The sequence below is a fragment of the Oncorhynchus tshawytscha genome, linkage group LG04 (genome assembly GCF_018296145.1).
Source record: "Oncorhynchus tshawytscha isolate Ot180627B linkage group LG04, Otsh_v2.0, whole genome shotgun sequence".
Classification (NCBI taxonomy): domain Eukaryota; kingdom Metazoa; phylum Chordata; class Actinopteri; order Salmoniformes; family Salmonidae; genus Oncorhynchus; species Oncorhynchus tshawytscha.
In genome coordinates, this window is record NC_056432.1 from 30445773 (window position 1) to 30471122 (window position 25350).

At 44.6% G+C, this 25350-nt stretch overlaps 1 protein-coding gene across 7 annotated transcripts in view; it reads left to right on the forward strand.

The window, feature by feature from the left end:
- The window catches only part of LOC112233545 (smoothelin), an 86721-nt gene that overhangs the window by 33442 nt on the left and 27929 nt on the right, over window positions 1-25350 (forward strand). For 5 of the 7 annotated variants that reach the window (XM_042320603.1, XM_042320602.1, XM_042320605.1 and 2 more), the window contains exons 6-9: window positions 8391-8493; window positions 13565-14487; window positions 15478-15523; window positions 20773-21423. In XM_042320603.1, the coding sequence (XP_042176537.1) occupies window positions 8391-8493; window positions 13565-14487; window positions 15478-15523; window positions 20773-21423 (1723 nt within the window). Of the gene's footprint in view, window positions 1-3172; window positions 3282-8390; window positions 8494-13564; window positions 14488-15477; window positions 15524-20772; window positions 21424-25350 lie in introns of those variants that run through there. The other 2 variants (XM_042320606.1, XM_024401261.2) reach the window with 2 other exon arrangements.

Here is a 25350-nt window from a genome sequence, read left to right on the forward strand (position 1 = left end):
AGCAATTCAGACCACACATCTAGCAGATAAGAATTATTGGTTAGAACAATCTAGAAAGGTTGTATGATATACTCTGTATGTGTCTGTTCTTGTTCTTGGCTGTCTAGTTGTCAATGTTGGAGTGGGTCCCATATGCATTGGATATCTGAGCCAGTGTCTGTGTTTCTTTGAGTCTGTATGTTTGGAGTCTGGCGTTCTAGTCAGGAAGAAGCAATAGCTTTTTTCAGGTCATGTGGCACAATGCCTGCATCCTCTCAGGTGGAGGGTCTGACATGGCCCTCGTGCTGTCGGAAAGGGGCTACATGTGGGGTGGATGGGGTGAGGTGATTGGGGCAGACAGACACATCCAGCCCACCAGCTGTGCTCCAGCAGTCTGTCTTGAGTCAGTCTGCTCTGTCTGTAATGGGGCTGTAGCCAACAACAACAACAGCAGCAACTGGCAGCAGGGCTCCTTCCATACATCACAGGAGCGGATCTCTTTGAGCTGCGATCAATTGTCCCCAGGCAGATGGAGGCCCCAGATAATGGTCTATAGTTCACATAGATATACAGTACCAGTCAAAAGTTTGGACACACCTACTCATTCCAGGGTTTTTCTTTATTTCTACCATTTACTACATTGTAGAATAATAGTAAAGACATCAACACTATGAAATAACACATGGAATCATGTAGTAACCAAAAAAGTGTTAAACAAATCAAAATATATTTTATATTTGATATTCTTCAAAGTAGCCACCCTTTGCCTTGATGACAGCTTTGCACATGTTGGCATTCTCTCAACCGGCTTCATGAGGTAGTCACCTGGAATGCATTTCCATTAACAGGTGTTCCTTGTTAAAAGTTAATTTGTGGAATTTATTTCCTTCTTAATGCGTTTCAGCCAATCAGTTGTGTTGTGACAAGGTAGGTGTGGTATACAGAAGATAGCCTTATTTGGTAAAAGACCAAGTCCATATTATGGCAAGAACACCTCAAATAAGCAAAGAGAAATGACAGTCCAACATTACTTTAAGACATGAATCTGGCTCACATGAGGACCGCCACAGGAAAGGAAGACTCAGAGATACCTCTGCTGCAGAGGATAAGTTCATTAGAGTTATCAGCCTCAGAAATTGCAGGCCAAATAAATGCTTCACAGAGTTCAAGTAACAGACACATCTCAACATCAACTGTTCATAGGAGACTGCGTGAATCCGGCCTTCATGGTCGAATTGCTGCAAAGAAACCACTACTAAAGGACAGCAATAATAAGAAGACACTTGCTTGGGTGAAGAAACACAAGCAATGGACATTAGACAGGTGGAAATCTGTCCTTTGGTCTGATGAGTCCAAGTTCGAGATTTTTGGTTCCAACAGCCGTGTCTTTGTGAGACGCAGAGTAAGTGAACGGATGATCTCTGCATGTGTGGTTCCCACCGTGAAGCATGGAGGAGGAGGTGTGATGGTGTGGGGGTGCTTTGCTGGTGACACTGTTAGGGATTTATTTAGAATTCAAGGCATACTTAATCAGCATGGCTACCACAGCATTCTGCAGAAATACACCATCCCATCTGGTTTGCGCTTAGTGGGAGTGTCATTTGTTTTTCAACAGGACAATGACCCAACACACCTCCTGAGTGTTTAAGGGCTATTTTACCAAGAAGGAGAGTGATGAAGTGCTGCATCCGATGACCTGGCCTCCACAATCACCCGACCTCAACCCAATTGAGATGGTTTGCAGCCAACAAGTGCTCAGCATATGTGGGAACTCCTTCAAGACTGTTGGAAAAGCATTCCAGGTGAAGCTGGTTGAGAGAATGCCAAGAGTGTGTAAAGCTGTTATCAAGGCAAAGGGTGGCTACTTTGAAGAATCTAAAATTCTAAATATATTTTGATTAGTTTTTTTGGTTACTACATGATTCCATATGTTATTTCATAGTTTTGATGTCTTCATTATTATTCTACAGTGTAGAAAATATTAAAAATGAAGAAAAACCCTTGAATGACTAGGTGTGTCAACTTTTGACTGGTACTGTATATATCTCTCTCTGTGTGTGTGTGTGTGTGTGTGTGTGTGTGTGTGTGTGTGTGTGTGTGTGTGTGTGTGTGTGTGTGTGTGTGTGTGTGTGTACATATATACAGTGTGTATACAGTGTGTGTATATATGTATACAGTACACACACACACACAGAGCGAGAGCGAAAAGGTCTATGGCAGCAAACTAAAGACACACGGAGTGTAGTGATCAGCTGCTGACACATAGTGTATGTCAAACAGTGTATCTCCTTCAAATCTCACATTCAAATGAGAAATATGTATATACATGTTCAAGAATGGAGGGAGTTTTTATTTTATTTTGACTGTTGATGTAAGCTTAGTTTTTTGCCAGACACCAGTAGGCCTGCTAGTGGTTATTGATGACTATGTTTATAATGAATGTGCTTGAATTGAGAGAGGATAGCTGAGGTAACAGTTTCCATATGGTAAGGAAAGAGAAGTTTGCACACCTAGCAGCTCAAAAATGTAATTACATGTATGGGTGAAGGAATGTTGGCAAGAAAAAACAACTTTTTTGTGGGACAAAAGAAATTATATATATATTTTGGTATTCAGCAGTGCAGCTGTTTCATGCTAAATGTATCTTTTGTCTGAAGTAACATGCCAATTAAGGCAGACTCAGTAATCACAAAAACAATGGAGTATACCTTGGTCAAAAGAGCGTGTCAAAAGTTAACTTGTCAACCAGGCAACCGGCTAACCTGTAAAGCCTGTCGGATGTTTCCCAGTCGAAACTGCATATTTTGTGATGTTTTTGTTAATTTTGGTGTTCGGCAGACTGCGACCACCTCTGCAAAAAACGTAAAAATTAAATACAGATTTCTTGATTTATCTTCGCTTAATTCTGACTATTTTGAAGAAGTGTTACTGGCTATGTTGTTGCTACAGTGGCTCAATTGGGACCAACAACAGTAATAGTGCCATTTTTCAATTGAAGGTCTTTAGGGAGTATTCCTAGAGTTCTGCTAGGTTCAAACCCAACCTATGTATGCAGACGTCTTAAGGATTGCGATATCGAGAGGAAGGAGAGGGGGAGGGAGACTTAGAAGGAGCCCTGTAGAGACAGAAGGGGAGGGAAGGGAAGTGGAGGGAGTGGCCTGTTGGTGGGTGTGTGTGGTATGTAGGAGTGTGTGTGGTGACTGAGGGAGTGGAGAGGTAGAGTAGAGGATGTCATGACTACTAGAGCGAGAGCAGAGCGAGAGAGAAGACAGACAGACAGGTAGCCGAGCCAGGGAAAGAAGGTAAATGACACATTCTAGTTCTTCCACTCTCACAGACCTAGTTCTCCTCTCTGAATACCTGTCCTTTTTTCAGACTTTGTTCCTCCTTATCAAATTCCATCTACTTCTCTTTACACAATTTGTGCCTGTTTCTTTTTGTTTCTCATTGCGCTGAGCTGCCTCTAAGGTTTAACTGAGGTTTCATTTTGGGATAATTGGGCAGTCATTTAGACAGTTTCTATCAGTTGGTTTCATAAATCCATAGTTAATAGTATACAGGTGTGTATTTTTGGTACATTGTTGCAACTTTACAAAATGGTAATGTATCAGATCTGCCTCCATGGCCAGGTGTATGTTGAATGGAGCAGGTGAGGTAGACCAGACTGGGGGCAGAGACGCTGTTTGTTTACTAATCTGATATGATCATAAACCTGTAATAAACTGAGACTAGCAGTTTATGATGACAAGCATAATGGTAAGTAAGATCTGCTGTAGTGAGAGGATGGATGATGGAGAAAGGGGAAAGAAACCGACACGCAAAGGGAGATAGATGGCAAAAATTGAGAGTTGGATGGAGGGAAACGGCTTTAACTGGACTTTGAATGATGTGTGGGTAAGTGAAAAACGGGTGTCACGATCGTCGTAATGAGTAGACCAAGGCACAGCTTTAATAGCGTTCCACATATTTTTAATAAACTGAAACGCACCAAACAATAAAGCATAAATGAAACGTGAAGCTACTGGTGTGCACTCAGGCAACTCAATGTAGACAAGATCCCACAAACACAAATGAGGAAATGGCTACCTAAATATGATCCCCAATCAGAGACAACGATAAACAGCTGTCTCTGATTGGGAACCATATCAGGCCAACATAGACATACAAAAAACCTATATGACCCACCCTTGTCACTTTCACTCCCCAACCAACATACAGAATAAACAGCTTACTATGGTCAGGGCGCGACAACGAGGGTTATAGGTGTGTGATGCAGAAAGGATTGCTACTTCATTCCTGCTAATGTATTTCACTTACTGGAGATCGGCCTTGTGTGTGGTTCCTTAGGCTTTGCCATGAAGTCATGGAAAAGGACCCTGTCAGACTTCCCTCAGAGAGCCATGGAGAGGAGAGCCTGACCTCATCGCATTCTGATCTCATTTGCACAATAATGGAGTAATCCCTTGTTTAGTTGAGCTGCCTCTGCTCTGCTCTACTCTGGGTGGTGCAGTAATCCGTAGTAGTCTACCTCTGCTCCGTGCCTGTTTGTTCCGCCTGATTGTTGTTTCTGTGGCTCTGAGTGTTCAGATGAGTCCAGATGGCCCACGCCTTGGCTGTGGTCAGGCCAAAGGACAGTTGTCATTTTTGTGCATTTACGGTCCAGAGCTTTCACAATTAAAATCCTGACCGACCCAAACACTCGTGAACCCGTATGGTGAGGCCACAAGCACTACAGGAGAGAAGCTCAGCTCCGATTCTGAGGCCTAAGAGCTGATGAGGCCAGGGTGCTGCAGTGGGACTGCCTCGGTTCCACTCTGTCAGGTCTGCACTGTCAGCCTGGGCCAGAGGCCAGTGATGATAGTGTGGGATTGGCAACAGGTCCCAGGTGGCCCCCAGGTGGTGAGGGTAGGCAACAACATCTCCTCCCCGCTGATCCTCAACACTGGGGCCCCACAAGGGTGCGTTCTGAGCCCCCTCCTGTACTCCCTGTTCACCCACGACTGCGTGGCCATGCACGCCTCCAACTCAATCATCAAGTTTGCGGACGACACAACAGTGGTAGGCTTGATTACCAACAACGACGAGACGGCCTACAGGGAGGAGGTGAGGGCCCTCGGAGTGTGGTGTCAGGAAAATAACCTCACACTCAACGTCAACAAAACTAAGGAGATGATTGTGGACTTCAGGAAACAGCAGAGGGAACACCCCCATCCACATCGATGGAACAGTAGTGGAGAGGGTAGCAAGTTTTAAGTTCCTCGGCATACACATCACAGACAAACTGAATTGGTCCACTCACACAGACAGCATCGTGAGGAAGGCGCAGCAGCGCCTCTTCAACCTCAGGAGGCTGAAGAAATCGGCTTGTCACCAAAAGCACTCACAAACTTCTACAGATGCACAATCGAGAGCATCCTGGCGGGCTGTATCACCGCCTGGTATGGCAACTGCACCGCCCTCAACCGTAAGGCTCTCCAGAGGGTAGTGAGGTCTGCACAACGCATCACCGGGGGCAAACTACCTGCCCTCCAGGACACCTACACCACCCGATGCTACAGGAAGGCCATAAAGATCATCAAGGACATCAACCACCCGAGCCACTGCCTGTTCACCCCGCTGTCATCCAGAAGGCGAGGTCAGTACAGGTGCATCAAAGCTGGGACCGAGAGACTGAAAAACAGCTTCTATCTCAAGGCCATCAGACTGTTAAACAGCCACCACTAACATTGAGTGGCTACTGCCAACACACTGTCAATGACACTGACTCTACTCCAGCCACTTTAATCATGGGAATTGATGGGAAATTATGTAAATATATCACTAGCCACTTTAAACAATGCTACCTTATATAATGTTACTTACCCTACATTGTTCATCTCATATGCATACGTTGATACTGTACTCTATATCATCGACTGCATCCTTATGTAATACATGTATCACTAGCCACTTTAACTATGCCACTTGGTTTACATACTTATCTCATATGTATATACTGTACTCGATATCATCTACTGTATCTTGCCTATGCTGCTCTGTACCATCACTCATTCATATATCCTTATGTACATATTCTTTATCCCCTTACACTGTGTATAAGACAGTAGTTTTTTTTTTTTGAATTGTTAGTTAGATTACTTGCTCGTTATTACTGCATTGTCGGAACTAGAAGCACAAGCATTTCGCTACACTCGCATTAACATCTGCTAACCATGTGTATGTGACAAATAAAATTTGATTTGATTTGATTTGAGGTCCTGGGATGGGATTATCTTGGGTGTATTCATTAGTTGCAGACCATTGCAAAATGTTTGGTCTGTTTCATGTTTTGCAACGAAGACCGCTTACCTCTTGCTAACAGAAGCAAACGGAATAAAACGGAACGAAACACGGAGGGACCTACCTGAATTTGTCCAATAGAAACGCAAAACGTTTTCCATTTGGAGTAAACGGTTTCCGTTACAAAACGTTTGCAACATACCAAACATTTTGCAAAGATCTGCAACTAATGAATACACCCCTGCTCTCTCTCTTTCTCTCTCAAACATCACTATCAATGCTTTCCTTCTTTCTGTCTCTGAGAAGTATGTTCCCTGTGGTATAAGGGAGCTGTGAAATGATCACTGTCTGGGTGTTTGTCTCCTGTTCGTGGCAGCTGAGGGGAGGAAAATGAAGAAGAGGGGTAGATGGGGGGGGTGTATTTCCAGCTGAAACGTCATTGTTTCCCCTCAGCTTCTTTGAATAAAGAACCTTCCTCAGGGAGAGTATTTTAAAGCAGCTTCTCTCATTCTTCTACATTTTTTCTCTTTGACATTTTCTCTGGATTAGCTATTCAGGTTTGGGGTGTTTTTTTTGTTTTTTTGCTTACGTCACAGTCTGGTCCTGGCTCATCAGACACAGTGATTAAGCTCTCTCCTTTTACATCTCCCTCCCTCTCTCGCTCAGGTGTGTTTGTGTGGTACCAGGCTTTGTGTTTGTTCACCTTACTCTCTCTCACTTCTCTCTGATCACAGCCTGATTTGATTGACTCTACTCACAAGGCTGTGATTTTTAACCTCCTCACTTCTGACACCTTTATCAGCCCCAGGATAACGTACATTAAGCAAATGTGCCGTGTTTGCTTAAAGATGGTGGATTTGAATCAAGTATGCTCCAGGCCTGTGTCTTGTCTTGTGTCCCTCCGTAACCGTGTGTGTGTGTGGTGTGTGTGTGTGTGTTTCGTTACACTGGGTATACATGTATTAGTAGTGGCACTCTGCTGTAATTCTGGCATTATGTTGTTTCAGGGCAGAGTATTTCTCATGATACCCGTTTATAGATCAGTGAACCAGACACAGATCTGGTTGGACTATTCTTGGATGCAATATGCCAAATACCTTGTGGTTGTAAAGAAAAACTGGGAAGTTATTTATATATTTCTAAATAAGTGTGTGTAGAAAGCCCATAAAACCACCCAATCCTTTTCCACACAGATGCACTTCAGTGGAGAAGTTTGGGGTGCACTGGAGGGAGAGTGTGGTTGTGTGTGTGTCCGTGCGTGCGTGCGTGTGTTGGCCTTGGTGTTTGTACAGCTGCTCCTCCTGTAGAGTCTCTCAAGGTCAGGCAGCAGGGGCCTACAGCAGTGGCAGCCTCTACATCGCTCCCTTTCTCTCTCCTTCTGTCTCCACCTCCCATTTCCTCTCCATATGCCGAAACGTTGTGCTCTCGATTCTACCGTCTCCCTCCTACTGTGTCTTTCCTCTCTCATGGCAGATTTTGAGGCCCTGTGTGTTTCTCATGTCTGGGCTGGCTGTGCAGTGTGTACTGCTCTGTCTGTACTGAGGACCAGATGTTACTGACACGGCAGCCCAAGGTGGAGGAGTGAGGGGTCAGAGAGGTCAGGCAGATGCTAACCCAACCCAGCAGAGTTCAATCATTACCCCCAACAGAAGGCCGTGTCCATACAGCTGGCTCACTAACTCTCTTGGTGTAGAATCCAGCTTCAAAGTATTATGGGATGGTTGATTTACCTACCTGGCTCTCAGGGTGTGTTGTGCTACGCTGTCTCTCTCCCGGGGTGAACAGGGACAGGGTAGAGGCAGCCAACAGCTGTCTTATCATCTCATCTGTAGGCAGGGCCTCATCATGGCCTCTCTCTTTTGAGGAGCGTTTGACCCTGACACACAACACTGTTCTGATTGGCCTATACAGACAGAGGACTTTGTGCACCTGATGGTTCTACATATCTTCTGATCAGACCACTGAGAGGGATGGGTTCAGCTCACTGTTGTGGCTGACTGACTGTGTTCTGTCTATGTCATACTGCCAGTGAAAAGAACTAAATGCCCTCGTCTCGACTCCGTTGTCTCTGCATTGATGCGATGATGTATTGAAAAGCACCAAGTGTCTCTGATTTACTGTTGTTTCTGCAGGACACAGAAAGGGAGAGCTTTGGTGAGCGAGAGAGAATCAAGTCACAGATCCGGGAGCTGCGCAGCCACCAGACGCAGCAGGGCAGAGAGCTACATAGGACAGGTGAGCAACGTCAAAGACCATCTGAATGAGTGGTCGACTGTTCCTTTCCTCTCAGCCTGTCCATAGGTCCAACACACCACACACACACACACACACACACACACACACACACACACACAGGTGCACTCAGACACATACAGTTTATTTGCTTCCTGCCATTTAAATCTCTGTTCTATATATGACATGCTTTTATGATAACGTTTGCATTAGTTTAAGGGTCAAGTTTGGATAGGCAATTTTACTTAAACACAACATTGATTGAAATAATTTCTGGGATTTCCACACTTATGCACTTTAGATGCAATTTCCTCTGGCCTGCAAGTGAAAATAGCCAGCCAATAGAGCCATACTGCTGTAGGGGAGTGGAGCTGAGGTGGTCGGTCGGTCACATTGGTTTAGCTCCTCCTTTTTATTTTGAGGTTAGAGGCACCACAGTCATGGGACTAACACTCTGGTTTTGGGTGTGTAGACATTTAATTAACCAATGTTAGCAAACACAGTGAATGCTTTACTGTAGGTGTGCTAACTTCATCCATGACCTTTTAACTTGTACACCCACTCCATACACAAAGTGATCGAAATGTAAATGTTTAAATGAGAAAGGACCAATAAAGGGCTAGAGTGAAAGAGCAGGATATAGGAGAGGGGAATAGTTGAGTGAAGCATGCAGTAGAATAGATCATTTGTTTACGCCCATACTGATTTGAATGCCTGAATGTAAAGTGAGTATTTGTTGAACAAATATACCCGCCTCTAATACTTAAATCATTATAGGCGTCCCAAATAGCACCCTATTCCCTATATAGTGCACTACTTTTGACCAGAGCCCTACAAGCCTATGAGAATAGGGTGCCATTTGGGACGCACAACGTGTGGTCTGGCCTGCCCTTGGACCTCAGCATCCCACTCATCAGCCAGTGCCTGGTAGTAGTGGGGTTATGAGACGGAACAGGAATATCATCTGTTCAAGGGGGAACCCACAGCCAGTAGTGATACCTCTGCTATTTAAACCACATACCAGAACTAGAACAGAATCCTTTCTTGACATGGACCAGAAACACCCAGCTCTCCTTGCTCTGCCCTCGCCCTACAATTTGTACCGGGTTGAAGTCAGGGCCAGCAGCTGGCAGGAGCAGACCTCCACAGAACAGAAGGATTGAGGGTAGGAGCTGTTTGAAATGGACGCCGATACACAAAGACACCGGAAGTAAGAGGCTGGGAACAAACAGGATAGGGTGGGGTGGGTTCTGCCAGTGGCAAGGGGGGTGAGATGTCATTTTTAACATAGAGAAGTGGCTAGAAAGAGAGAACTTAACTTGGAAGATTAGGTGGGTACAATGGCACACACATACCTCTCCCTCCTTTTTCTCTCTCAAACACAAACACACACACACACACACACACACACACACACACACACACACGCTTAAATATACAGCAGCATGTCTTGCACACGTATACATGCTCACAGTCCACAGTGTTGGTGACAAGGCTGTGATTTAGGAAATTACCCGTTTGAGAGACATGGCACGTTCCACTGAGCCACTCTGAGTGACAGGGAGCCAGACTCCTCAAATTTGAACTTGTCACTGAAAAGACTGCTTTTGTTGTTGTTGCTATTTAAAGAAGGGTTAGAGGAGGGGGGCTCTCTGCTTTATGCATGAGTGTGGTTATTTAAAACCATTCTCCAAGAGCAGTAGGGGTTTTCCCAGAAACCCTCACAACAGGGCACAATGGACTGGACAAACATAATTTAACTTTAGTTCTCTTTTCATTGGAGTTGACTGGGGCCTTCATTAGATCACGTGGTCTATTTTATAGGGCCTCATGTGAGAAAGGCAGCCATGTTGTGATTTTCGAAGTGAATGCCTATAATAAGCACGTTTCTTATTCAGACCCCAGTCAATAACTATTTAATCAACCAATCAAGTGAACCTCATCCTGCTCCTGGCTCTGGGAGGCCTTTCGAGGGTCTTGAAAAGGCTGCGGAGGCTGTGGACGTCTTAGGCCAGAATGGGGCTTTCCCTCACTGATTTGGTTTGTAAATGACAGACCTGCACGCTTTGTGAACTCTGGATCGAACACATGGCTAGGGTATGCAGAGATGTGTTATCATACAATGATGTTTCTCTTGTAAGGACACTGTGATTTTCCACTCTGTCGATGTCTTTTACGCAGCTTGTCTGTGGTCTCTGTACAGCCACCCAGAGTTAAAGGCACTGAGCAGTGAGCATCATAGGGTAAGAGGTAGGTTGAGAGAGCGAGAGACGGAGTGAGATACTCTGGATCTAGGAGGGGGAGGATGTGGGCACTGCAGTGTTGTTTGGAGTGTGGTTTCCTGATGAATGGAGGAGGAATGGAGGACGTTGGATAGGGACCGGGGGAGGGGAAGTACTTATCCTACTATTTCACCCCCCACCCCCACTTCCCCCTACACTTCCTACTGCTCGGTTACCACCTACTGTTGTGGCGCTTTCTCTCTCACATACGCACACGCACACGTAGACATCTGGTCCAGGAATTGAGTCAGACCTGGAGGAAATGCCTACATCCCATTATGTCTCCATGTGTCTTCTCTCGTATACCCACTGACGCTCACATGTCTCTCCCACGCTCTTGGGGATTTGGCATATGCAGAAACCTTTCATATCCATCAGCAATCCACAAGTTCTCCAGCAACCAACCTCTCACGTGACCCCACATTCCATCTTTTTTATGTTTGGTCAGAGAAACAAAAAAAAATGCAATAACAGAATTGTACAGAGCAGAGTTGTATTTCCATAGTGTTCCTCTGCACTATAATCAAATTAAATTTTATTGGCCACATACATATGGTTAGCAGATGTTAATGCGACTGTAGCGAAATGCTTGTGCTTCTAGTTCCGACAGTGCAGTACAGGAGAGGGCTGAGAATGCGTCCTTGTGGGGCCCCAGTGTTGAGGATCAGTGGGGTACCTTCACCATCTGGAGCGGCCGTCAGAAAGTCCAGGACCCAGTTGCACAGGGCAGTGTCGAGACCCAGGGTCTCGAGCTTAATGACGAGTTTGGAGGGTACTATGGTGTTGAATGCTAAGTTGTAGTCAAAGAACAGCATTCTTACATAAGTATTCCTCTTGTCCAGATGGGAAAGGGCAGTGTGATTTACGATTGCGTTGTCTGTGGACCTATTGGGGCGGTAAGCAAATTGGAGTGGGTCTAGGATGTCAGGTAGGGTGGAGGTGATATGATCCTTTGACTAGTCTCTCAAAGAACGTCATGATGACAGAAGTCAGTGCTACGGGGGGCGATAGTCATTTAGTTCAGTTACTTTAGCTTTCTTGGGAACAGGAACAATGGTAGCCATCTTGAAGCATGTGGGGACAACAGACTGGGATAGGGATCGATTGAATATGTCCGTAAACACACCAGCCAGCTGGTCTGCGCATGCTCTGAGCACTCTGCTAGGGATGCCGTCTGGGCCGGCAGCCTTGCGAGGGTTAACACGTTTAAATTTTTTACTCACGTTGGCCACGGAGAAGCAGTGCCCACAGGCTTTGGTAGCGGGCTGTGTCAGTGGCACTGTATTGTCCTCAAAGCGAGCAAAGAAGTTGTTTGATTTGTCTTGGAGCAAGATGTCGATGTCTGCGACGGAGCTGATTTTATTTTTGAAATCCGCGATTGACTGTAGACCCTACCCCATACGTCTCGTGTTTGAGACATTGAATTGCAACTCTACTTTGTCTCTATACTGATGCTTTGCTTGTTTGATTGCCTTGCGGAGGGAAAAACTACACTGTTTGTATTCGGTCATGTTTCCAGTCGCGTCGCCTCGCCACGATTAAAAGCGGTAGTTTGCACTTTCAGCTTTGTGTGAATGCTGCCATTAATCCACGGTTTCTGGTTAGGGAAGGTTTTAATAGTCACAGTGGGTACAACATCTCTGATGCACTTGCTAATAAACTCACTCACCGAGTCAGCGTATGCGTCAATGTTATTGTCTGAGGCTACCCGGAACATATCCCAGTCCATGTGATCAAAGCAATCTTGAAGCGTGGAATCCGATTGGTCAGACCAGCGTTGGATAGACCTGATCACCGGCGTTTCCTGTTTTAGTTTCTGCCTATAGGATGGGAGCAACAAAATGGAGTCATGGTCAGATTTGCCGAAGGGAGGGCTGGGGAGGGCTTTATATGCATAGCATTCGATATGCTGATAGAATTTAGGAAGCCTTGTTCTCTGATTTGCTTTGTAAAATCCTCAGCTACAATAAATGCAGCCTCAAGATATATGGTTTGCAGTTTACATGGAGTCCAGTTCTCTCAGGGCCGTCGAGGTATCTACTTAGGGGAGGGGGCTGTATGCACGGCTGTGACTATAATCGAAGAGAATTCTCTTGGGAGATAATGTGGACGGCATTTGATTGTAAGGAATTCTAAGGTCCGGTGAACAAAAGGACTTAAGTTCCTGTATGCTGTTATGATTACACCCTGAGTCGTTAATCATAAGGCATACACCCCTGCCCTTTTTACCAGAAAGATGTTTGTTTCTGTCGGCGCGATGCATGAAGACACCTGGTGGCCGTACCGACTCTGACAACATGTCCCAAGTGATCCATGTTTCCGTGAAACAGAGAATGAAACACCTTGTTTTCTAGAGATTGGACATTGGGGAATAATATACTCGAAAGCGGTGGATGGTGTGCTCACCTTCTAAGTCTGACCAGTAGGCCGCTCCGTGTGCCTCTTCTGCGGCGACCGCGTTGTTTTGGGTCAGCCTCTGAGATTATATCCCATGTCCAGAGTGGAGGTCCGAACAAAGGACCCGCTTCAGGAAAGTCGTATTCCTGGTCGTAATGTTGGTAAATTGACGTCGCTTTTATATCCAATAGTTCTTCCTGGCTGTATGTAATAACACTTGAGATTTTCTGGGCTAACAATGTAAGAAATAATACATAAAAAAGCTAATTACTGCATAGTTTCCTAAGGACCTGAAGCGAGGTGACCATCTCTGTCGGCCCATCTTGCTCTCCAACTAGATCATGGGTATGTTCCACTGTGCCCACTCACTGTATTGTGGTGGTTGTGTTCCGTAGGCTCCAACTCAGGCATGGTTCTAGTTCTGGACCCCCTGGTGAGGAAAGAGGTCTCCGGCCCTCTGCTGAACCACCCAAAGATCTGGGACCCTGAGACATCATCAGAGGTAGATGTGGTCCTGTCCCACCGCCAGTGCTCTGACTCGACATCCTCGGACCACACCCTGGCCCCCAGGCCACGTCTCGACTCAGGAGCCTCAGAGAAGAGCCTGGGTCTGGGCTCAGCCTTCAGAACCAGGGTGGACTCAGGAGCGTCAGAAAAGAGCCTGGGTCTGGGCTCAGCCTTCAGGACCAGGGTGGACTCAGGAGCCTCAGAAAAGAGCCTTGGTCTGGGCTCAGCCTTCAGAACCAGGGTGGACTCAGGAGCGTCAGAAAAGAGCCTGGGTCTGGGCTCAGCCTGCAGGACCAGGGTGGACTCAGGAGCGTCAGAAAAGAGCCTGGGTCTGGGCTCAGCCTTCAGGACCAGGGTGGACTCAGGATCGTCAAACAGAAGTCAGTGTTCAGTCCACAGAGGCAGACTGGACTCTGGGGCCTCCGAGTCCCGCTTCAGACCGAGACTAGACTCTGGCACGTCAGACTCCAGCACGGGACCGCCAGCCCCTCTAGGCTCTGAGACCTCTGACAGCGCAGGGCTGCTGTCACGGAAACGACTGGACTCTGGGACTTCTGACCTGAGCGTGGGTGTGTCTTCTGTTGAGCGGGGCCGTGTGGAAGAGCCAGAGGTAACCATGAGTAGCTCCTCCTCCAGCACGGATTCAGAGGCTGAGAGCACCAACCACCATTCAGCCCAACCCCGCCAAGACCGCTCCACTACCAACTGTGATCAGCCTGATGGGGCCGTCCCATCCAGGAAAGCCTCAGACTCCCACAGTACCCTGCTCAATGGCAGTTCCAAGGGAAAAGGAGACATCCAGGAACAGAAGGTACACTCTTGTTTAATCTTCCAGTGTGATGCTTGCTGGTATGATCTGATGTGTCTCTAGGTAGAACAGGAGAATATGTAGGTATATGTACACCACTAGAGGGGGATGTTGAGCAATGATGATGAGGCTACAATGTTCGCTCACTCTCCTAGTATCCCTCTCCTACACCTCTCTGATTCAGAGGGCTTGGGTTAAATGTGGACGACACATTTCAGTTGAATGCATTCAGTTGTGCGACTGACTAGGTATCCCGTTTCCCTTCCCTTTCCTTCCATCCCTCCCTCTATTTTGAAACACCAGTTCTCAGTACCTTCATCACGTCGGCAACTATAAACATCTCATCTTTCTCTGTATGTCTTTAATAGCTTTGTTAAGCTATGGTTAATTTGCTACACAAATAAACCCAGCACCTCAGAGCCGGGCCCAAGTCCTTTATTGTGCTCAACTGTTTCTGGTTCCCCTCAGATCTGTCTCCCTCACCTGCTGTCAGAGGGAGAGCCGCTGGGGCTGGCTAGAAACAGCCAAACACACAGGCAGGAGAATGCTGCAGCATTCTGAGTCTCTCTATTGTTTGCTCAAAGCTCTCATCAGGGACTTGGGTCACCATGACACCACGTCGTCGCCCTTATCGGGAGTGTTTACCCAACATAGGCTACAGGCTCTTTTATAGGGCCCTGCAATAATATGCTTGTGTTCTGTATGTTTACATTACGCTGTGGACGTTCAGGCACATCGTGGCCCCATGGCCCCTTGATCAGCCCAAAAAAGAACAGAGACACAAACTTGTCTCCCTCGCTCTAAACACTGTTACATAATGCAAACACTACCCTGGTCACCTGTATGCGTGTGCATGTGGTTGCCACCATGACCAGTTTGATCCTCTATGCCCTCAGTGCCTTCTGCCATCCCATCGATCTGCACTATTGCCCTGTGATGCTTTACTGTGTTTTATTTTCACCTAAAATCTTTCTCTCTCTCTCTCATTTTCAGGTCAGAGATACTTTATTCACTACTCTCAGCAAAGCAAGCGATGCAGGTGAGCATGTTTACAGATAAAAAAACGAATCTATGTGTGTACAGTGCCTTTAGAAAGTATTCCTACCCCTTGACTTAATTGACATGCATTAATTGACTTTGTTGTTGCAACCTGAATTCAAAATGGATCAAATATATTGTTGTCACCCATTTACACACAATACCCCATCATGCCAAAGTGAAAACATGTTTTTAGAAATATTTGCTTATTGAAAATGAAATACATAACTTTCTCATTTAAATACTGTTCCTATTCACACGCCTTTGCTATGACAGTCCAAATTGAGCTGCATCCAATTTCCTTTGATCACCCTTGAGATGTCACTACAACTTGAGTCCACCTGTGGCCAATTCACTTGTTTGGACATGATTTAGAAAGAAACACACCTGTCTATATAACGTCCCAATGTTGACAGTGCATGTCAGAGCAGAAACTATACCATGAAGTCCAAATAACTGTCCGTAGAACTCCAAGATATTATTGTGATGAGGCGTATATCTGGGGAAGGGTATAAAACAATTTCTAGAGTGTTGACAGTTTCCAAGAGCACAGTGGTCTCCATCATTGGCAAATAAAAAATTAAGGAGCTACTAGTCTATGCCTAGAGCTGAGAAAACGGGAAAGAATGACCTTTGTCAGGGAGGTGACCAAGAACCCAATGACCTCTGGTGTAGTCCGTTTCTATATTTCTTTGGTTATGCACATATTTGTTTATTATACAACGGGTGGGTCTAATCCTCAATACGGAATGGTTTAACCTCTCTGGTACAAGTGGGACGATAGCGTCCCACCTCGACAACAGCCGGTGAAATTGCAGGGCGCCAAATTCAAAACAACAGAAATCCCAGAATTAAAATTCCTCAAACATACAAGTATTATACAGCATTTTAAAGATAAACCCTCTTGTAAATCCAACCACAGTGTCCGATTTCAAAAAGGCTTTACGGAGAACGCACACCATGAGATTATGTTAGGTCAGCACCTTGTCACAGGAAACCCTACAGCCATTTTCCAACCAAGGAGAGGGCTCACAAAAGTCAGAAATAGCGATTAAATGAATCACTAACCTTTGATGATCTTCATCAGATGGCACTCACAGGACTTCATGTTACACAATAAATGTGTGTTTTGTTCGATAAAGTTAATCTTTATGTCCAAAAACCTCAGTTGAAATTGGTGCATTATGTACAGTAATCATTGTCTCAAACAAACATCTGGTGAAAATGCAGAGAGCCACATCAAATTACAGAAATAGTCATCATAAACATTGATTAAAGATAGTGTTTAACATACATTTAAAGATATACTTCTCCTTAATGCAACCGCTGTATCAGATTTCAAAAAGGCTTTACGGCGAAAGCACAGAACGCGATTATGTTAGGTCAGCGCCTAGCCACAAAAACTATACAGCCATTTTCCAGCCAAGGAGAGGGCTCACAAAAGTCCAAAATAACATTCCAATGAATCACTTACCTTTGATGATCTTCATCTGGTGGCACTCCCAGGTCTCCATGTTAGACAATAAATGTTTGTTTTGTTCGATAATGTCCCTCTTTATGTCAAAAACCTAAGTTTTGTTGGTGCATTTAGTTCAGAAATCCAAAGGCACAATGCACGCTCTCAACATCAAGACGAAAAGTCAAAAAAGTAGAATAAAAGTTAGTAGAAACATGTCAAACGATGTTTAAAATCAATCCTCAGGTTATTTTTGTCATAAATAATCAATAATATTTAAACCGGACAAAAGCTTTGTCAATAGAAAAGGAGAAACAAAAAATGCGTGCTCCCGATCACGTGCAGGACTCATGGCTGGAAATTTCCACTGGCCTCTCATTGAAAGTGCTGTATCTCCCTCATTGTTCAGAGTAAAAGCCTGAAACAATTCCTAAAGACTGGCCACATGTAGAGGAAGCCATAGATATTCGTGAACTGGGTCGTACGTCTTTGCATGGTGGATAGGCATTCAATGGAAAAACAGCCTTTCAAAATAATAGTACTTCCTGGTTGGATTTTCCTCAGGTTTTCGCCTGCCATATCAGTTCTGTTATACTCACATACATTGTTTTAACTGTTTTGGAAACTTTAGAGTGTTTTCCTGCTCGGTGCATGTTTTAGTTTTTGCCCTAGCACTACACAGCTGATTCAGATAATCAAAGCTTGATGATGACTTGGTTATAAATCCGCTGTGTACTGCCAGGGGGGGGGAACCCTGCTTTACAGAACTTCACCTATCTGGGCTTTATGGGAGATTGGCCAGATGGAAGCCACTCTTGAGAAAAAGGCACCAGCTTGCAAAAAGGCACGTGAAAGACTTTGAGAGCACAAGGCAAAAGATTAACCAGGCACAGTTTATCACCCTAACACCATCCCTACCGTGAAGCATGGTGGTGGCAGCATCATGCTATGGGGATGCTTTTCAGCAGTAGGGACTGGGAGACTGGTAAGAAGAGAGGGAACAATGAATTGCTGAGAACCAGCTTCAGCGTGCAAACAACCATAGACTGTGGCAAAGATTTATGTTCCAACAGGACAATGACCCCAAGCATACAGCCATAGCAATGATGGAATGGCTTCAGAACAATAATGTGAAAGGCCTTGAGTGGCCCAGCCAAAGCCCAGACTTGAATCCCATTGAAAATCTGTGGAGAGACTTGAAGATTGCTGTTCACTGCCGCTCCCCATCTAATTTAACAGAGCTTGAGGAAATCTGCAAGGAAGAATGGGAGAAAATCCCCAAATCCAGACATGTAAAGCTGATACAAACATACTCAAGATGACTCAAAGCTGTAATCGATGCCAAAGATTATTCTACAAAGTATTGACTCAGGGGTGTGAGTCCTTATGTAAATGAGATCTTTCTGTATTTCATTTTAAATATATTTGCAACAATTTCTAAAAACATGTTTTCACTTTGTCATGGGGTATTGTGTGTAGATGTGTGAATTTTTTTTAAATTAATTTTGAATTCAGGCTGTAACACAACAACATTTGGAATAAGATCATGGCTTTTTTTGTCCTGTAAACTTTGTAAATTAATAGTTAGGGTGAAATGGTGGACAATGTGCACAATTATCAATATATTTTATACTAGTTATCGTCAAATAATTATTTAAAGTCCCACCCATGGCTGCACCCCTGCCCAGTCGTGTGGAATCCATAGATTAGGGCCTCATTAATTTATTTAAATTGACTGATTTCCTTACATGAACTGTAACTCAGTAAAAATCTGTTTATTTTTTGTCAGTACCTGACCAAATTCACATAGAAATGTGTGTTATATATATATGTCATTCTGATCTAAGAAGCGGTAGATTTGTTTTATGTGCGCTAGTTCTATACTTACCATTATTACATTTTGTTTTTGCCTTTCAATTTTGGTTTTGGACACCAGCTTCAATCAAAATACAATATTTTTGGTTATAGAAAATATATTTCAGTGGTTTAGATGGTACAATGATTCTCTACACTCTACTTGCTTGTTTTGCCACAGAAACTGTAACTAAGTGAACTATTAGAATTTTAGCCACCGGGAAATGACAGAGCGATATCTGCATAGTGCGTCTTTAAAATATTTCTGAGATATGTGATTTAGTTGTTTTATTTTCTCAAGCCTAAATGTTCAACAATGTTTTTGTGTGTGTGTACTCTTATCATTTATTGGACTGTACAAAATGTTCTGTACATTCTGTCGCAGTAAAAGGGGTGTCCATTCTACTCAGGAGCACTTCTACTTTCCAAATCCACAGAGTTTACACCCCAGTCATCGCTGCTAATTTTGTGGCCCTTAAAGCCCCCATGCAGTCTTTTTAATTGTGGTTTTAAATCATCACTCTGTCTAATAAATCACTCTGTGTGTTTATTTCATGAAAATATCTACAATATATATATTTTTATCATTTATTTCCCTGAGCCTCTTTTGGCCATTGGAATGCTCAGTCTGATCATGTGGGAGTTAGGAAACAAATTTGAAGATATTTACATACTCACAGCCCTGATTTTGTCATTATGGGGTATTGTTTGTAGATGGGTGAGAAACAACATCTATTTAATCCATTTTGAATTCAGTTTGTAACAAAACAAAATATGGATTAAGTCGAGGGGTATGTTATACTTTCTGAAGGCCCTCTAGATGTAATAACCTGACATGTAAAGTGGGAGCCAGCCAGGATGTGTGCCTCATTACTTGTGCTTTACTGTTAAACTCCACCGGCAGTGTTGATAACATCACACCAGAGGACCTGTGAGCTGGAAGCCCTTGGTGCTGCTGAGTTATAGCTGTTTCTCTAATATCAAGACACCCTGCTCCCTAAGTCCTATCAGTTGAATGGCTTCCATTCGAAGGAGCCTTCCGGGGGCCAGCATGGCCGTATAGGGCCTTTCATACAGGGGAGGATGAGGGTGCACCGATAGAGGACAGGATAGAGATAGAATATGGAAGATACGAGTGCACAGGATCGTGTGTGTGTGTGTGTGTGTGTGTGTGTGTGTGTGTGTGTGTGTGTGTGTGTGTGTGTGTGTGTGTGTGTGTGTGTGTGTGTGTGTGTGTGTGTGTGTGTGTGTGTGTGTGTGTGTGTGTCTTTTAACTCTCTATCCCATGTAAACACTGGTCTGTGTCCGCAAATGTTTTGCCTCCATAAGGGAGACGTTGTCTTTCGGCCCCTAGTGCTTCTTTAGAATCTCCTGTCTGTGGCCCCAGGCTCCTAAAAGCTTGTGATTCTCAAGCACACTAAATCGAGATTATTAAGCGGGAGGAAACTGCTTCCCTAAAAAAAAGAGTGTGTAGCTTTTCCCTATATGTGATGAAAGCAGACTATCATTTTACTGTACATAAAGGAACGGGTATCCAGAAACACTCAGGCAACCTAGACATCTGTCAGCTTATGGCCAAAGCTGACGCACTGAAAAAGAGGGAGAATGAGGGAGGGCAAGTGAAGAAAAGGAGGGGGGCTGGAAAAAGGAAGAGAGAGAGAGAGAGGGAGTGTGAGAGAAGGGAAATAAAATCAAGGGATTTGTAGAGAGCTTTAGGATGAGGAGACAAAGGCAGTGAGTGTGCTGCTTTGAGTTTTGGGGATTTTAGTCATATTGCCCTGCTGAAGACTTTGAAATGTTTCCAGTCTTTGTGTGTCAGCTGTACCAGGGAGCTGGGTAATTAACTACTGAGTTTGTATTACTTGACTGTGTCTGTGGTCCTCTGTTCTTTGCTACTGTGTGTAAGTCATTTCCACTAATGTGCTGTCTGTGTTTTGCAGTGCCTGAAAAGAAGCCGGTTGTCTTGGCCCCGTTTGGCCGGGCTAACTCTGTGCGGGACCGTATGCGTAAGTTTACAGAGCCCAGCCCAAGCCCCAGTGTCCCGTTCCTGAAGAGGGGCTCTCAGTCTCTACGGAATGGGACAGCCCCCAGTGCCCGAGTCCTAGGCAGAGCCACCGAGCTGAGTGAGGGACGAGCAGCAGGGCCAGTCAACCAAACAGCAATGACCACAGCAGTATCCATCAGATCCCTTACAGACAGGCACGGGAGACCCCATGTAGGTTCTACATCGTACTCTTCATCTTCCTCCTCCTCAGAGAACCTTGTCCAATGCCAGGGCACAATTCAGCCAGGGGGCGTGGCCACCAAAGATCTGCAAACCGCTGCTCAATCCATGAGCAGTGTAGGCGGGGCGAAGCAGCCGGCTAAAAAGCTGCAGCACTCCTCGGGCATCTCAAAGGAAGACAAGACCCCAGGGAACCAGGGAGAGGCAGACCCCGACATGAAGACCTTCCTAACTATCGAGATCAAAGATGGACGCACCATCACCTCCTCCTCCTCCTGCTCCTCCTCCTCTTCCTCTAGAAGCAACCTGGCCTCCATGACCCCCATTGCCCAACGCGTCACCACCAACTCCCTGGGACAGAGAGCAGGTAGGAGCACTGCCTAATGGATGCTAGATAAACTTCTGGTTCCAGATTCTTTATATGTACAGACCATAGATTTGGATAGATTTGTGTTTAAATCCAAAAACAGAAGTTGACATTTGAAATGATGCGTTACCAGTGGTACCAGGCGGACTGAGTGCCTTGAGCCTACATCAGTCATAGACTTGCCTTTAAATCTTTTTCTCCCTTTTAAATCTTAGAATAGATCAGAAAACATTAACAGTGGAGCCATTTTTCATCCCTTCAGCCCAGTGTACTGCAGCAGATCATAGGCACTGTGTCTGTTTGTGGAGACAGATTGTGTAGATACTGGATGTTTCCTGTTCTGTCCCAGCTCCACCTCTGCATGCTAATATCAGCCTTGAGATCAGGGACAGGGGTCAGTCCATAGAAATGGAATGCATTTGTATGGGTAAGTCAGCAGGGCTGAACCCCAGGCTGGGGACAGACCAGGGCCAGGGTTAGGGCCAGGGAGTGTGTGTGTGTGTGGGAGCAGGGTTCTGCTGTGGACGAGCAGCATTGTCTCTATGATGGGCAGGCACGCTGTGTGGAGGTGGAGGGGGTTGGAGGGTGGTATGGGATCAAGGACACACAACAATGGGCAATTATTGAGTAAACTGTATGGTCTAACAGCACAATACACTGTAGTCTTTCTGTTGCATTCCTGCAGAGTTGGCGACATCCACAACAGGCTATGGTCTGTATACCACTCTGTAAATGCCATACAAACACTCACACTGTACTCTAGTACTTGGGCATACATTGTCAACACAAACGTTGAAAACAGGTGTTATCGCTAAACGTAACTTTATCCTACTCCTGAGGGGTATCCTACGAAGCAGGTTTTGAGGAGTTGGCCAGGTGACGTTAGTCAACTCTCAGTTCAACTTGGGATAACCAGTCATATGAAAGTGGCTCACCTTTTAGCCAGGTAAAGTTCTATGGCAAGAAATCCTTCAGAACTAACCTGCTTCGGGGCAGGCTAACTTGCGGCTAACTTCACTTACCCTGAATTAAATGACAGAGCTGAGAGTTGAGGACCAATGAAATCGGATTCTGACCATTGAATAAATATTTTATTAACTAAATGTTTTGTTTTTTACATGTTAAAATATATCACTTTACACATTTAGTAAACTTCACACAATGTAACATTTAAAAATATATTATGTTCTGAATGGGGGGAAATGTGCTTGTGCATTGATAAGCACACCAAAGACTGTATTAACGATAATAATAAGTCATAAAATAAAGACTGTATTAACGATAATAATAAGTAAAAAATAAAGACTGTATTAACGATAATAATAAGTAATACAATAAAGACTGTATTAACAATAATAATAAGTAAAAAATAAAAAATAAAGACTGTTAACGATAATAATATGTAATACAATAGAGACTGTATTAACAGTAATAATAAGTAACACAAAATAGACTGTATTAACGATAATAGTAAGTAAAAAAATAAAGACTTAACGATATTAATAAGCAATAAAATAAAGACTGTATTAACGATAATAATAATAAGCAATAAAATAAAGACTGCACTTCTAAAAGCCTATTTCACACCATGAATTTGCAAGGTAACATTTCCATCATTTTGTTTTCGGTGCAAATTAAAATATGTTTCAGCATTATCTCAGTTAAGATTTTCAACGTTCAACTAGCCATCTGCGACATGCACGCGCAATTACAAGCCTGCTATTGTTAGCGGCAAGCAGACAAGCAATATCCACCTTCCTAATACGTACAGTATGAAGTCTGAGCTGGAATGTGAAGCTAACTGGAGCTGGTTAGCTTCAGAAAACCCTGAGTAGATCTAGCTTTCTTCGTAGGATACCCCTCTGGACACCTACTTGTCTGTGTATGTTTCTGTTCATCTTTTTGTGTATGTGTATGTTAGTGTTTTGACGTGTCTCAGAAGCGGCCTGTTCACAGCTGCTGTGGACATCTGTCCAAACAACCAGTCTTGTGCTCCAGCACTTTCCAACCACTAGGACCTCCAACCCAAACAGTTTACTTAAGACCCTGCCTGGAGCAGGACTATTACAGCACCCAGTCAGACTCTGATTAGCCCCCTCGCCTCATCTCCCTCCTCCCAGACCCTCTGACAGCTCCACTGGGCTTCTTCAAGAGGCCGGCGTTAAGCTCAATTTTGCTCTAATGCCTTTGGGTTCCTTTTTTGGAAGCTCCCTGCCACTGACTGAAGACCGGTTTGGAGAATGTCTTGTGTTCACCCAGCAGCTCCTAACAACAGTCCTGAGTGTACAGTACAGAACACTGGAATGGATCAAATAGGCACTTCTGTTTTACAGATGTGGTTAAACTGACATAGCTGCTGTCTTATGTGTAAAACAGTGTAAAAATATATACAGTGCATTCGGGAAGTATTCAGACCCCTTGACTTTTCCACATTTTGTTACATTACAGCCTTATTCTAAAATGGATTAAATTCATTGTTTTCCTCATCAATCTACAGACAAAACCCAATAATGACAAAGAGAAAAAACTGGGTTTTAGACATTTTTGCAAATGTATTCAAATGAAAAATTACGGAAATACCTTATTTACATAAGTATTCAGACCCTTTGCTAAGAGACTCAAAATTGAGCTCCATTGATCATCCTTTATGTTTCTACAACTTGATTGCAGTCTACCTGTGGTAAATTAAATTGATTGGACATGATTTGCAAAGGCACTCACCTGTCTATATAAGGTCCCACAGTTGACAGTGTATGTCAGAGCAAAAATCAAGACAGAAGCCACTCCTCAGTAAAAGCAGGTAGCCTAGTGGTTAGAGCATTGGGTCAGTAAACAAAAAGTTGCTGGATCGAATCCCCAAGCTGACCAGGTACAAATCTGTCGTTCTGCCCCTGAGCAAGGCAGTTAACCCACTGTTCCCTGCATGCCGAAGACGTGGATGTCGATTATGGCAGGCCCCCGCACCTCTCTGATTCAGAGGGGTTGGGTTAAATGTGGAAGACCCATTTAATTTGAACGCATTCAGTTGTACAACTGACTAGGTATCCCCCTTTCGCTAACCCTAACCCTAACCCTAACCCTAACCCCCGTACCTCTCTGATTCAGAGGGGTTGGGTTAAATGTGGAAGACCCATTTAATTTGAACGCATTCAGTTGTACAACTGACTAGGTATCCCCCTTTCGCTAACCCTAACCCTAACCCCCGCACCTCTCTGATTCAGAGGGGTTGGGTTAAATGTGGAAGACCCATTTCAGTTGAACGCATTCAGTTGTACAACTGACTAGGTATCCCCCTTTCGCTAACCCTAAAAGGCACATAACAGCCCACATGGAGTTTGCCAAAAGGCACTGAAAGACTCTCAAACCATGAGAAACAAGATTCTCTGGTCTGATGAAACCAAGATTGAAGTCTTTGGCCTGAATGCCAAGTGTCACGTCTGGAAGAAACCTGGTACCATCCCTACGGTGAAGCATGGTGGTGGCAACATCATGCTGTGGGGATGTCTTTCAGTGGCAGGGACTGGAAGACTAGTCAGGATTGAGAGAAAGATGAATGGAGCAAAGTACAGAGAGATCCTTGATGAAAACCTGCTCCAGAGCACTTAGAACCTCAGACTGGGACGAAGGTTCACCTTCCAACAGGATAATGACCCTAAGCACACAGGTTCACCTTCTAACATGAAAACAACCCTAAGCACACAGCCAAGACAATCCAGGAGTGGCTTCAAGACAAGTCTCTGAGTGGGCCAGCCAGAGCCCAGACTTGAACCCTATCTAACATATCTGGAGAGACCTGAAAATATCTGTGCGTCGACGCTCCCCATCCAACCTGACAGAGCTTGAGAGGATCTGCAGAGAATAATGGGAGAAACTCCCCAAATAGAGGTGTGCCAAGCTTGTAGCATCATTCCCAAGAAGACGCAAGAC